At 40.1% G+C, this 13,244-nt stretch overlaps 1 protein-coding gene across 1 annotated transcript in view; it reads left to right on the top strand.

Annotated features, from left to right (window-relative positions):
* The window catches only part of AHI1 (Abelson helper integration site 1), a gene marked incomplete at its 3' end in the record, with an annotated part of 214,518 nt that extends 202,159 nt beyond the window's left edge, over window positions 1-12,359 (top strand). The window contains 2 exon segments of the mRNA XM_079716741.1: window positions 11,776-11,856; window positions 12,309-12,359. Coding sequence (XP_079572867.1) covers window positions 11,776-11,856; window positions 12,309-12,359 — 132 coding nt within the window.
* Window positions 12,360-13,244: the final 885 nt, after the last annotated feature.

The following is a 13,244-nucleotide window of genomic DNA, read 5'->3' as shown; positions in this document are numbered from 1 at the left end:
CTTGTTTCTTGAGGTAGGATTGTATTGCTATTAACGTCCCTCTTAGAACTGCTTTTGCTGCATCCCATGCGTTTTGGGTTGTCATGTTTTCATTGTCATTTGTTTCTAGGTATTTTTTGATTTCCTCTTTGATTTCTTCAGTGATTCTGGGTTATTCAGTAGGGTATTGTTTAGCCTCCATGTGTTTGTATTTTTTACAGATTTTTTCCTGTAATTGATATCCAGTCTCACAGCGTTGTGGTCAGAAAAGATACTTGGTACGATTTCAGTTTTCTTAAGTTTACCAAGGTTTGATTTGTGACCCAAAATATGATCTATCCTGGAAAATGTTCCATGAGCACTTGAGAAGAAAGTATATTCTGTTGTTTTTGCATGGAATGTCCTATAAATGTCAGTTAAGTCCACCTTGTTTAATGTATCATTTAAAGCTTGTGTTTCCTTATTTATTTTCATTTTGGATGATCTGTCCATTGGTGAAAGTGGGGTGTTAAAGTCCCCTACTATGAATGTGTTACTGTTGATTTCCCCTTTTATGGCTGTTAGTATTTGCCTTATGTATTGAGGTGCTCCTATGTTGGGTGCATAAATATTTACAATTGTTATATCTTCTTCTTGGATCGATCCCTTTATTGTTATGTAGTGTCCTTCTTTGTCTCTTCTAATAGTCTTTATTTTAAAGTCTATCTTGTCTGATATGAGAATTGCTACTCCACCTTTCTTTCGATTTCCATTTGCAAGGAATATCTTTGTCCATGCCCTCACTTTCAGTCTGTATTTGTCCCTAGGTCTTAAGTGGGTCTCTTGTAGACAACATATATATGGGTCTTGTTTTTGTATCCAATCAGCCAATCTGTGTCTTTTGGTTGGAGCATTTAAACCATTTACATTTAAGGTAATTATCGATATGTATGTTCCTATTACCATTTTCTTAATTGTTTTGGCTTTGTTATTGTAGATCTTTTCCTTCTCTTATGTTTCCTGCCTAGAGAAGTTCCTTTAGCATTTGTTGTAAAGCTGGTTTGGTGGTGCTGAATTCTCTTAGCTTTTGCTTGTCTGTAAAGGTTGTTTTTTTTTTTTTTCGGTGGTATGCGGGCCTCTCACTGTTGTGGCCTCTCCCGTTGCGGAGCACAGGCTCCGGATGCGCAGGCTCAGTGGCCATGGCTCACGGGCCCAGCCGCTCCGCGGCATATGGGATCCTCCCAGACCCGGGCACAAACCCGTATCCCCTGCATCGGCAGGCGGACTCTCAACCACTGCGCCACCAGGGAGGCCCTGTAAAGGTTTTAATTTCTCCGTCGAATCTGAATGAGATCCTTGCGGGGGAGAGTAATCTTGGTTATAAGTTTTTGCCTTTCATCACTTTAAATATGTCCTGCCACTCCCTTCTGGCTTGCAGAGTTTCTGGTCAAAGATCAGCTGTTAATCTTATGGGAGTTTCCTTCTATGTTATTTGTTGCTTTTCCCTTGCTGCTTTTAGTAGTTGTTCTTTGTATTTAATTTTTCATAGTTTGATTAATATGTGTCTTGGCATGTTTCTCCTTGGGTTTATCCTTTTGAGACTCTCCGCACTTCCTGGACTTGATTGACTATTTCCTTTCCCATATTAGGGAAGTTTACAACTCTAATCTCTTCAAATATTTTCTCAGTCCCTTTCTTTTTCTCTTCTTCTTCTGGGACACCTATAATTTCAATGTTGGTGCGTTTAATGTCCCAGAGGTCTCTGAGACTGTCCTCAGTTCTTTCCATTCTTTTTTCTCTATTCTGCTCTGCAGTAGTTATTTCCACTATTTTATCTTCCAGGTCACTTATCCGTTCTTCTGCCTCAGTTCTTCTGCTATTGATTCCTTCTAGAGAATTTTTAACTTCATTTATTATGTTGTTCATCATTGTTTGTTTGCTCTTTAGTTCTTCTAGGTCCTTGTTAAACGTTTCTTGTATTTTCTCCATTCTATTTTCAAGATTTTGGATCATCTTTACTATCATTACTCTGAATTCTTTTTCAGGTAGACTGCGTATTTCCTCTTCCTTTGTTTGGTCTGGTGGGTTTTTACCTTGCTCCTTCATCTGCTGTGTATTTCTCTGTCTTCTCATTTTTCTTAACTTACTGTGTTTGGGGTCTCCTTTCTGCATGCTGCAGGTTCATAATTCCCATTTTTTCTGGTGTCTGCTCCAGTGGCTAAGGTTGGTTCAGTGGGTTGTGTAGAATTCCTGGTGGAGGGTACTAATACCTGTGTTCTGGTGAATGAGGCTGGATCTTGTCTTTCTGGTGGGCAGGTCCACGTCTGGTGGTGTGTTTTGGGTTGTCTTTTGCCTTATTATGATTTTAGGCAGCCTCTCTGCTAATGGGTGGGGTTGTGTTCCTGTCTTGCTAGTTGTTTGGCGTAGGGTGTTCAGCACTGTAGCTTGCTGGTCATTGAACAGAGCTGGGTCTTAGCATTGAGATGGAGATCTCTGGGAGAGCTTTTGCCGTTTGATATTACGTGGAGCCGGGAGGTCTGTTGTGGACCAGTGTCCTGAACTCGGCTCTGCTACCTCAGAGCCTCAGGCCTGACTCCCAGCCAGAGCACCAAGACTCGGTCAGCCACACGGCTCAGAAGAAAAGGGAGCCCAAAAATGAAAGGAAGGAAGGGAGGGAGGAAGGGAGGAAGGAAGGAAGGAAGGGAAAGAAAGAAAGAAGAAAATAAAATAAAATAAAATAAATTTACTAAAATAAAAAATAAAAAAATAAAAATGTAATTTAAAAAAATGAAAGAAAGAGGGACTTCCCTGGTGGCGCAGTGGTTGAGAGTCCACCTGCCAATGCAGGGGACACGGGTTCGTGCCCCGGTCCTGGGCCCGTGAGTTATGGCCGCTGAGCCTGCGTGTCCAGAGCCTGTGCTCCGCAACGGGAGAGGCCACAACAGTGAGAGAGGCCCGCGTACCACAAAAAAAAAAAAAGAAAAGAAAAGAAAGAAAGAAGAGAGCCACCAAACCTAAATACAAATCCAGCAATGATAACAAGCGCCAAAAACTATACAAAAAAAAAAAGAAAAAAAAAAAACGGACAGACAGAACCGTAGGACAAATGGTAAAAGCAAAGCTGTACAGACAAAATCACACAAAGAAGCATACATATACACACTCACAAGAAGAGAAAAAGAAAAAAAAATATATGTCTATATATATAAAAAAAAGGAAGAGAGCTACCAAATCAATAAACATATCTACCAATGATAATAAGCTCTAAAAACTAAACTAATATAAACATAAAACCAGAAACAAGTTAGATGCAGAAAGCAAACCACAAGTCTACAGTTGCTCCCAAGGTCCACTGCCTCAATTTTGGGATGATTCATTGTCTATTCAGGTATTCCAGAGATGCAGGGTACATCAAGTTGATTGTGGAGATCTAATCTGCTGCTCCTGAGGCTGCTGGGAGAGATTTCCCTTTCTCGTCTTTGTTCGCACAGCTCCCGGGGTTCAGCCTTGGGTTTGGCTCCGCCTCTGCGTGTAGGTCGCCTGAGGGCGTCTGTTCTTTGCTCAGACAGGACGGGGTTAAAGGAGCAGCTGATTCAGGGGCTCTGGCTCACTCAGGCCGGGGGGAGGGAGAGGTACGGATGCGGGGTGAGCCTGCGGCGGTAGAGGCCAGTGTGACGTTGCACCAGCCTGAGGCACGCCGTGCGTTCTCCTGGGAAAGTTGTCCCTGGATCACGGGACCCTGGCAGTGGCGGGCTGCACAGGCTCCCAGGAGGGGAGATGTGGATAGTGACCTGCGCTCGCACACAGGCTTCTTGGTGGTGGCAGCAGCAGCCTTAGCATCTCATGCCGGTTTCTGGTGTCTGTGCTGATAGCCACAGCTTGTGCCCGTCTCTGGAGCTCATTTAGGTGGTTCTCTGAATCCCCTCTCCTCGCGCACCAGGAAACAATGGTCTCTTGCCCCTTAAGCAGGTCCAGACCTTTTCCCGGACTCCCTCCCGGCTAGCCGTGGTGCACTAACCCCCTCAGGCTGTGTTCACGCCGCCAACCCCAGTCCTCTCCCTGGGATCCGACCAAAGCCCGAGCCTCAGCTCCCAGCCCCGCCCGCCCCGGCGGGTGAGCCGACAAGCCTCTCGGCCTGGTGAGTGCTCATCGGCACCGATCCTCCGTGCGGGAACCTCTCTGCTTTGCCCTCCGCACCCCTGTTGCTGCGCTCTCCTCCGCGGCTCCGAAGCTTCCCCCTCCGCCACCCGTAGTCTCCGCCCGCGAAGGGGCTTCCTAGTGTGTGGAAACCTTTCCTCCTTCACGGCTCCCTCCCACTGGTGCGGGTCCCGTCCCTATCCTTTTGTCTCTGTTTATTCTTTTTTCTTTTGCCCTACCCAGGTACGTGGGGGAGTTTCTTGCCTTTTGGGAGGTCTGAGGTCTTCTGTCAGCGTTCAGTAGGTGTTCTGTAGGAGTTGTTCCATGTGTAGATGTATTTCTGATGTATCTGTGGGGAGGAAGGTGATCTCCGCGTCTTACTCTTCCGCCATCTTGAAGGTCCCTCATGCTTTGCCTTTTAACTCTGATTAAATGGTAAGTACTTGCCAGGCGGGGGCTATAGCATGCTCACATTTTCTCTCCCCAGTACTTAGCCTGGTGTCTGGCCACGTAGTAAAACTTCAGGGAATACTCATTGGATTGAATTTCTTGTGGAGTAGGACCCAATATTTTTAGGAATCTTATTTTTCACACATACCATACACACAAACACTAACCTGGTTTCATACTCATTTTCAAAATCCTGCTATGAGATTTTCCTTTCTCTTTTCATATGATCTGCCTTTATCGGCCCTCACTCTGTTACTCTCTCCCTCTGTTATGTTACAGGGATACTTTATGAGGAGATACTACAGAGAAAGCCTGGATTTGTTTTCATACTGGTGTCTTGGTTAGATGACATCTCTTCCCTTTTCAGCAAGTCTCTGCTGCCTCTTAGGTGTTCGGTCTCTGTGCTGTCAGCAGCCATCATCGTGCTGCTGTGTCCCTCTTGCTTGCTCCCTGTTGTCAGAAGGGGGCTGTTCCTTGTCCAAGGTGCGCACGTGGCAGTCTCTTCTCCTTTTCCTTTTATTGTGTCCCCTTTTTCCCTTTCATAGATAGTCTTTGTCATTCTGTACTCAGTGTTCCTTCCTCTTCTTAGTCTGAGTCATTTCCCTTAAATATGTTATCTTTACTGCCTACTTTAGCTTTTTCCAGTTAAGTTTCTCTTGAGGTTCCCTCTCTTGAGGGTCCTCCTGGCTCCTGTGTTTACTTCTCACAATGCAGCCTCAGTCTGATTGATTTAACTTGTCCTACTGTCTTGTGCAGGATCCATCTCACTCATTTCCAGCTGTTCTTCTCCTCCTCCCCCTCCCTTTTCTGTTTTTCTTCCTCGGTTTTGTCCTACCACTCTCATAAACTCCTCCTCTCACCCTGTTTGTCTCGTTACTCCTCTGAGGTCCTTTACCTTCCTCACTGTTCCTTGCAGACGTTTATAGGGTCTCTGGGTGACTTGTGCTCAGCATCCATTTGAGCCTTTTCTTCCCCACTTTTATCAGACCCTAATTTGAGGCAAGTTTTATATGCTGTACCTGTATACACACCAGGACAGTATGATGCCCTTTTTTGCCCCTGGTGAGATTGTACCTTGCCTCACCATAGCTATACCATTTTATAGTCCACCTCAGTTGCGTTTGTGAGCGTGTTCACTTGAAACATTTTGGGGCTTCTATATATTATATAATACTGGTTTAACAAATTTAAAATCAGAAAAAAAAGGACTGACAAAGGATTTTTTTTCCCTCGTATGGAAACGTAGTACAACCATTTATTTAAGATTGGGCCATAAACCATAGCAGAAAAGAATATGAAACAGAATGTGTGCGTGTATATATATATATCCATACACAATATATGTATAACTGAATCACTTCGCTGTACAGCAGAAATTAACACAACACTGTAAATCAAATATACTTCAGTAAAATAAATTTAAAAAGTAAAAGATTGGGCCTGTCCTTAAAGGCACAGATGTTCCCTAACCTTCCGGTTTAGGGTTAGGGAATGGTTATTAGCACATCCTTTTTTGCCATGATGCTCTAGCCTCTACTTTTCTCAGGAGTGATCAATGGAATTGACCACCACCTAATCAGATTGCCATTATCCTTAGGTTGAAATTTGTTTTCTAAGAGCAACCAAATGTTAAACCCTTTCTGTTCAGAAGAAAGACAACAACAGTTTTGTGTAAGTCCAGATACTCATCACTGATATGTAAATAATTGCATCAGAAAATTTCAGGCTCAACCCCTAGTTTATCACCCTCTAGTTTTGGTGTACTAACTGCATAGTCTCTAAAGAAGCAACATCTTGTTTCATCTGCCTATTGGTTCTTGATTTTTATTGATGGTATAATTTGTTTTATTTCAAAGCTGCATCTAGATACATAGTTAACCATCACTATCTTTGTCAATCAAAAATGCCACGTACCATTTTTTGGATTTATTTGAAAAGCTATAATAGTTTACTCACTTCTAAAAGAAGACACAACCCTAGACTAAATGAAAGAGTGCTGTTTAATAAAACGGCCTATAGGCTTTCCAGTCACTAACCCGGAAGCATCTTCCATGACAATTTTTTTTCCAGTGAATGAAGAATGTTATAAACTCCGATTGCCTGCACTTAATTTCTGGAAGTTACTGAGGGTTTGCAGTGCTTATTATCTGTATTTGAGAAATGTATTTCTTTTTTGCTTAAATTAACTAGCCAGTGCTGGATCAGGCCTTTAGCAACTGCTGATGACGCTAAAAGATGTTAATTTAACTGTATGTTCAAGAGGCAAGCTAGAACTTAATTCTAGAAGTTAAACTAGAAGTATGTTCAAGAAGACAAATTAGTATTTTGGTCGTGTGTATGTGTGTGTGTGTGTGTGTGTTGCATAGTGTGTTTTTTGGGGGGTTTTTTGTTTCTTTTTTTTGCGGTACGCGGGCCTCTCACTGTTGTGGCCTCTCTCGTTGCGGAGCACAGGCTCCGAATGCGCAGGCTCAGCGGCCATGGCTCACGGGCCCAGCCGCTCCACGGCATGTGGGATCTTCCCGGACCGGGACACGAACCCATGTGCCCTGCATCGGCAGGCGGATTCTCAACCACTGCACCACCAGGGAAGCCCGCATAGTGTGTTTTATTACTTGTGCTGTTGCCTGGGCATGCCAAGATTTGTTGTAACTAGAAGACATTGTTTAAGTTCATTTTAGTACATTTTGTGTCATTTTCTCCTAGTAAAAAGAGCTGAAGAAGAATGAAGAGGCAAGGAACCAAATATACAGAAATGAACTGACAAATTAAACCAAATGGAATTTCTCTTCAGAGTTCGGAAATTTCAGATGGCCAGGAAGAAAGGAAGGCTCTACTATTTCTTATCCTTATGAAAGAATCTAGAAAAATCAGAAGCAAGGTATGGGTGGAAAAATAAATGTGACCTTTTGAGCTTAATTGTTATAAACCATTGTGTTTACTGTTGATCAAAGTATTGGTACTTGTATTTATTAGTAACTGCATCAAAATTACATTACCATTCTTGGAAAAATCAATAAAGAAAAACCATAATTGCCATGCAGCAAATATGAGGAAAAAGTGTTTGCATTGTTAGGATGTCCGTAAAGTAATCACTTAATATTATATCTGTAATGTGGTTATATGTGTGATGATATACTCAGAATATGAAATATCTGCTATTTAAATTTAACTTTATTTAAAATAAAGATAAGCAGCTTCAGGATTTTGTGTATTCAAAATGGTCCAAGTAAGAAAGGTATTAAAAGGTAATAAATGTGTTTGTTTTGAATGAATCATATGTGTAAATTGATACACATAAACTGAAAGTGGTTTTTGGCTAGACTGGCAACAGTGTTCCAAATTTTTTTACTTTTAAAAAAAAGCATTTCATGTTGAAGCATATAAGTGATTTGTAGGCTTAACATTGTTTAATATTTATTTTAGTCTTAATACTTGTTTTTAAATTTTTACATTGAATTATTTATTTCTTTAGTTCCAGAGTAACAGTGTCATTACTATGTGACTATATATTTTGAAGTGAGATGTTATAAAATGGGAAAGTTCATCTCTTTGTTTTTCACTTGACTCTTCTTAAAACTCTGTGATTTTAAGTCTGTCAATAAAATATTTAACTTCAAGAAGGTCAAAACTAATATAAAATTAGAAAACTTATTTACCAAATTAGACAATTGATTCCATTAAAGTAAGAAGTGAGAAAAACAGTGTTGGGCATTGAGGTGTAAATTTTGCCCAGATGTATACCCGATGTGAAAAATCTTCTAGTAGAAATATATTTTACTCTTACCCCTGCACATGTTGTAGAGGCATGAAAATTGGTAAACTTGCCCCTGCTGTGTAGAACTTGGGGGGAGGGGGGCATTTTTGAAAGTGGTGAGTGGCATTGATGACTGCTGAAGCCCTCAGCCATTAGCACAGAAATGTGTTCTGATAGTACCAAGCTCCCCTGTTCTGGATGCACACGTCTGTGCTTCAGGTACAGCTGGACCCAGCCAGCTTGAGTCACCCTTGTACAAGCTTGTTTTTTCTGTCTTGTGAATGCACTTGATAATTAAAAAAATAAAAATATGTGGCTCTCTGCAGTTTCAGCTCATAGTTTTGAGATATGTGTAGATTCTCTGATTTTGGTTTTAATTACAAAGAATTTCAACAAGTTGCAACATGATTTTAAATCAAGACAATAATAAAATAATGTCAGAGGAGCTAAACATTTGCTGAAATCCCAATGTTCATATGAAAAATAAAGTAAAGGGTTATTTTTATATTGCAACTACTGAAGGCAAAAATAACAATTGAGGCAAACACCAGGAAAAGTTGTTTCTATGCAAAGCCCATTTCTTTTCTTTTTTGTCCTGTTGACAAAGCAAGACTTGGGTTATGTTCGTGAATAGATTAATTATTATTAATTAATAATCTTCACCACCTTCTAAGATGAGATCGCGTGGGGGAGATCATAAGAGTGCCCTCCAAGTAATAAGTCCAAATTATAATCAAGCAGAGAAATCAGACTATTTACTTAGTAATAAATTAACTTTGTTTTATTTTTATTCTAAAATTATTGAATTCTATCCCATTTTATAGTCTCTTTTCTCCAAACAAGTATCAATTTGACACTATCTTTTCTAGATAATAGATAATGTCATTCTTACAAATTAATTTCCAATTATTGATTCTACTCTGTCTTGAAGGTTCGAGTTTCTTCAGTATCAAAACTATACAATGAATAGAATTTGCAAAGCTAGAATAAAAAGCAAGTTTTAAAAAGATTTAAAACTTGAAATATTTTACACCATGAATGCAAATTCATGTTTAAAATGCACCTTTTAAATATGAAATCAGTGTTTTAAATGGTTAACACTTGATACTTTTGAAACTTTTCGTAAGGTTTCTTTCCAAAAAAAATGTATACTTGACATTAATTTTATTTTTCAGTTACAGAAAAGTTTTATTAAAGAAAGATATTTTCTCTTTAGGAAGTTCAGCAGGACCATCTGGGAAATAACTTACCATTTTATAACTTTATATGTCATGTTATTTTAGTCATATATTTAACTCACAACTATTTTTCAGAGGGTTAGAAAGTTCTAGAAACTATATAAAAAACTCATGACCTTATACTTTTATACATATTTCAGTGATTTCCATCTGAGGTCCATATCTGTTAAGTGGATTATGGGAACATTTTTCACTAGTCCAACTTTTGAAGCTCTATATTTGTTGATTTCTACCTCATTGGACTTGACTACAGAAGAGATTCCCCAAATCTTCACCTTATGTACATGACCTCATTTAGTCCTCACTTCAAACCCAGGAGGAAGATAAAATCTTCCCTGCCCTGCAAATAAGGAAACTGGGGCTTTGAAAGTTAAAGAACTTGTCCAAGTGCACATGGTCAGTCAGTGTGTTGCTTGCTGTCCATGGAGGTTTGTCAGACTCCACTGGGACATCTCAAAGGTCCCCACCCGCCTCAGGTGCTGGGTGGAGTGAGCCAGTAGCACCTAGGGTTGGCCTCCAGCCCACACAGGAGTAAGGAAGCAACCTGATGAATGTACAGCCACACTCAGAGACTAGAAACATCTCATATGTCTTCCATGCAGCCGTGACCTACATAAAATGAAATACCATATCTGAGTGAAATTTTTTTTTAAAAAACTGATAATGTCTTTACCCCATATTTGTTTTGCAAAGTCTTTACTCCATACTCTAATTCTTACATTTTTTTAAGGAATCGATTCTGTGGACTCAAACTAATACATGGACAGTAACATTTTATTCAAGAAACAGTATCCCAGTCACATAAGAGAAAATAAAAACATCAAGAGTCACATCAATCAAAAGGCTCTGTTGAGTGGCAAACTCAGTCTGTGGATGGACCCAATTATCTGCAGGCGAATTGAATGTCAGCATCATTTAGGGTTAACAATGGACCAGCTAGGCAAAAGCAGACAGCTACTCTCTGCAGAGACCCGGAAAGCAAACTTGGTAATGAGGTACTTCATTCATCATATCTTTCTGCTCTAATTATTAAAGTGAATAGGGAATACTTTAACTTAAGGCGGGAACTGGATAACATAAAAACATCTGTTTTGTAAACACAAAGAATGCTTTTTTTCTAATGATCTCTTCACATCTACATCAAGCATATGTTGTGAGCCCCGTTTTCAAAAGTTGCTGTTCTAACACCTCAAATTCATTCTGATTATGGATGGGTTATTTTGATTGTCTCAGAAAGTTAGGGAGGATAAAGCTGCTAAGAATCTACAATTTTACTATCTACTCACAATCTAAAGAGCGGGAGGCTGTCATAAGTAAGTACATATATAACCATGCATAACACACGTTCTATTACTTGTGTCAGAATGGTCCAACTACATATACTTCAATGTCATTCATCTCTAAAAGTACTAAACAACCTGATTTTTACTCATTCTAGTTCACTTTTTCTTAACTCATCACTTGGATCCTTGTGAAGAATTGTGAAAGAATTTGGTAGAGGAAAATGTAGGATTTTTTTTTATACAACAATTATATAAGTCAACATATATTGCCAATCCTTAAAGTTGCTTGGAATGAGCTGATTTACTGTTGAGAGGGAACAATTATAGTTAAGAAAAAAAAAGTACAAAAGGAGGAGAAAGCAGGAAGGCGAGGAAACTAGCTTGTTGCTAGAGCAAAAATGAACAACTGAAGCTTGTGAAAAAGCAGTCGCTAGACCAAAGGAAGAAGGTTCCCTGGAGAAAAACGTGGTCGCTACGGTTCAGTTTTTCAGTGACTTCAACTGAGGATCAGTAGTTAATTTTTTTTCTGTTTAATTTGTTCATGGGACCATTTTATATAAACACTCCACACAACTTTTTCCAGAGCTGCAGTTCTTCGATTTAAAGTAAGTGGAAGATGGCTAAGCGCAGTGATGTTTTTAACATCCCTGCCTGTTATACAGAAGAAGTTAATGTTCAGAAGTATCTGCACATGCTACTTTTAGCAACTAAATATTTCCATCGTGGTAAAGAAATGTCAGTGAAATCTATGCACTTTAAGAACATCAAATTCTTATACTTATCATGTGTGCAGGCAGAGTACATAATAAGCTAGTCTATAGCAGCTGTAAATTTCTGAGGATTTATCTAACCACAAATACATTGAAATGGGGAAACGGGGCTATATTAAACTATGCAAGATGCTGCTGGAGCTTTGCCATTTCTGCAACATCCTGTAATTAATTTCTCATGACAGGTCTGGCAAACTGAAACATCCAATACACTTGCGACAGACAAACTAGAGTTGCTGCAAATCCTACAGTCCCATGAAGTGAAGGTAGTTTTTTTCTTTCAAACATGAATATAGCTCTGTTTAGAGTGTCCTGTAGCCAAGGACAAACTTGTCACTTTTTAATTCCAAAATAAAGAAGGTCTAGAATATAGAAAAGATCCTGAGCTGAGTGTTTAATCTATTCTCTGTGTTGCCCAGTCTTTCCCTGAAGAGGGACTGCCCTGGGTAGGGGATGATATCGTTAGGTTGGCATGCTTGCCTGTTGTAGCTATGATGGGATTCTCTCCTGGGAGATTTGAGGTCAGTTCTCTCTCGAACACATCCTCTCCCTGTAAGCAAGACTCACAAGACCACCTTCTCCATCTGTGTGTCATTCTCTTCTGGAACCCATAATCCTGCCATCTTGCAAACTTAGAGCACAGATAAATACAGAAATGATCCCTGCTGCAACACAGAGAAAGAAAAGAAATGTAATTTTTTTTTTTTTGCCAAAATAGATTTTCCTGTATAACAGTGAGTTGTCAGTTCATATCGATGTGAAAGAATGATCCTCTCTTTACCTGATGTGTGTAATTTGGTACAGGTGTTAAGTGGTTGGTGTTAAGGATGGACCTTAGTAAGCAAGCCTCCTTCTTGCTGGGGGAGTGGAGATTCTGCCCCTAAAAATAAAATCAGCATATCAATGTCCACAGCCTCATGCATTTCCTTTGGAAGGTCGGAGTTCCTCGGACTACAAACAAGAGGACACAAGGGAGAGTGGGAACCTTGGATCTGGAAGTTTTCATGAGAAGGGGAAGGTTCCAGGTGGTAAAGAATAGGACGGGTCTTGCTCAGCAGAAACAGAGGTGAGAAGCCAGGCAGGCAAGGGGCAGTGGTTTCAGCCCAGTTGCCAAAGGCTAACTGTAAACACCTGATGTTCTTTGTATTTTCTCCAGTGATTGTCTTTCCCTTTATCCTTGCTATTGAAAATGTATTCTGTTCAGAGGACCAGAGAACGTTTTTGCCTGGGCTTAAGTTTTAGAGAAAAGCAGCCACAGAACCCCAAACTGAATAACCCAAGGGGAAAAGTGAGCAAGAGACCATGTAGGAATGCTTTTGTATCCTTCCACTCCTCTCCACTGGAAAAGCTCCCTTCAGAGCTCATCTATGTAAAACTCTGGAAATGGAAGAGAGAGATCAAAACATAAAAAGGAAGACCCTTCTTTTACATACTTGTCCAGGGTCACAGAATCCAGGGCCGGGACCCCACCTCCTATTCCTACTGCTGTTTACTAGGTAACATTCTCAGTTACCTTAAAGCTGAATTATTAAATCCTAATCCTTGAAAAATCCTGAACTTTTTCAACCTCCTACACAACTAAGAATAACATCCCGTATAGAGCGTAGTCTACATTCAGGTAAATTCCCCTTTAACACTAGGTTGTTATAAGTGG

Source organism: Hyperoodon ampullatus, assembly GCF_949752795.1.
Source record: "Hyperoodon ampullatus genome assembly, chromosome: 12".
NCBI lineage: Eukaryota > Metazoa > Chordata > Mammalia > Artiodactyla > Ziphiidae > Hyperoodon > Hyperoodon ampullatus.
This window is presented reverse-complemented; position numbering and strand designations above follow the sequence as displayed.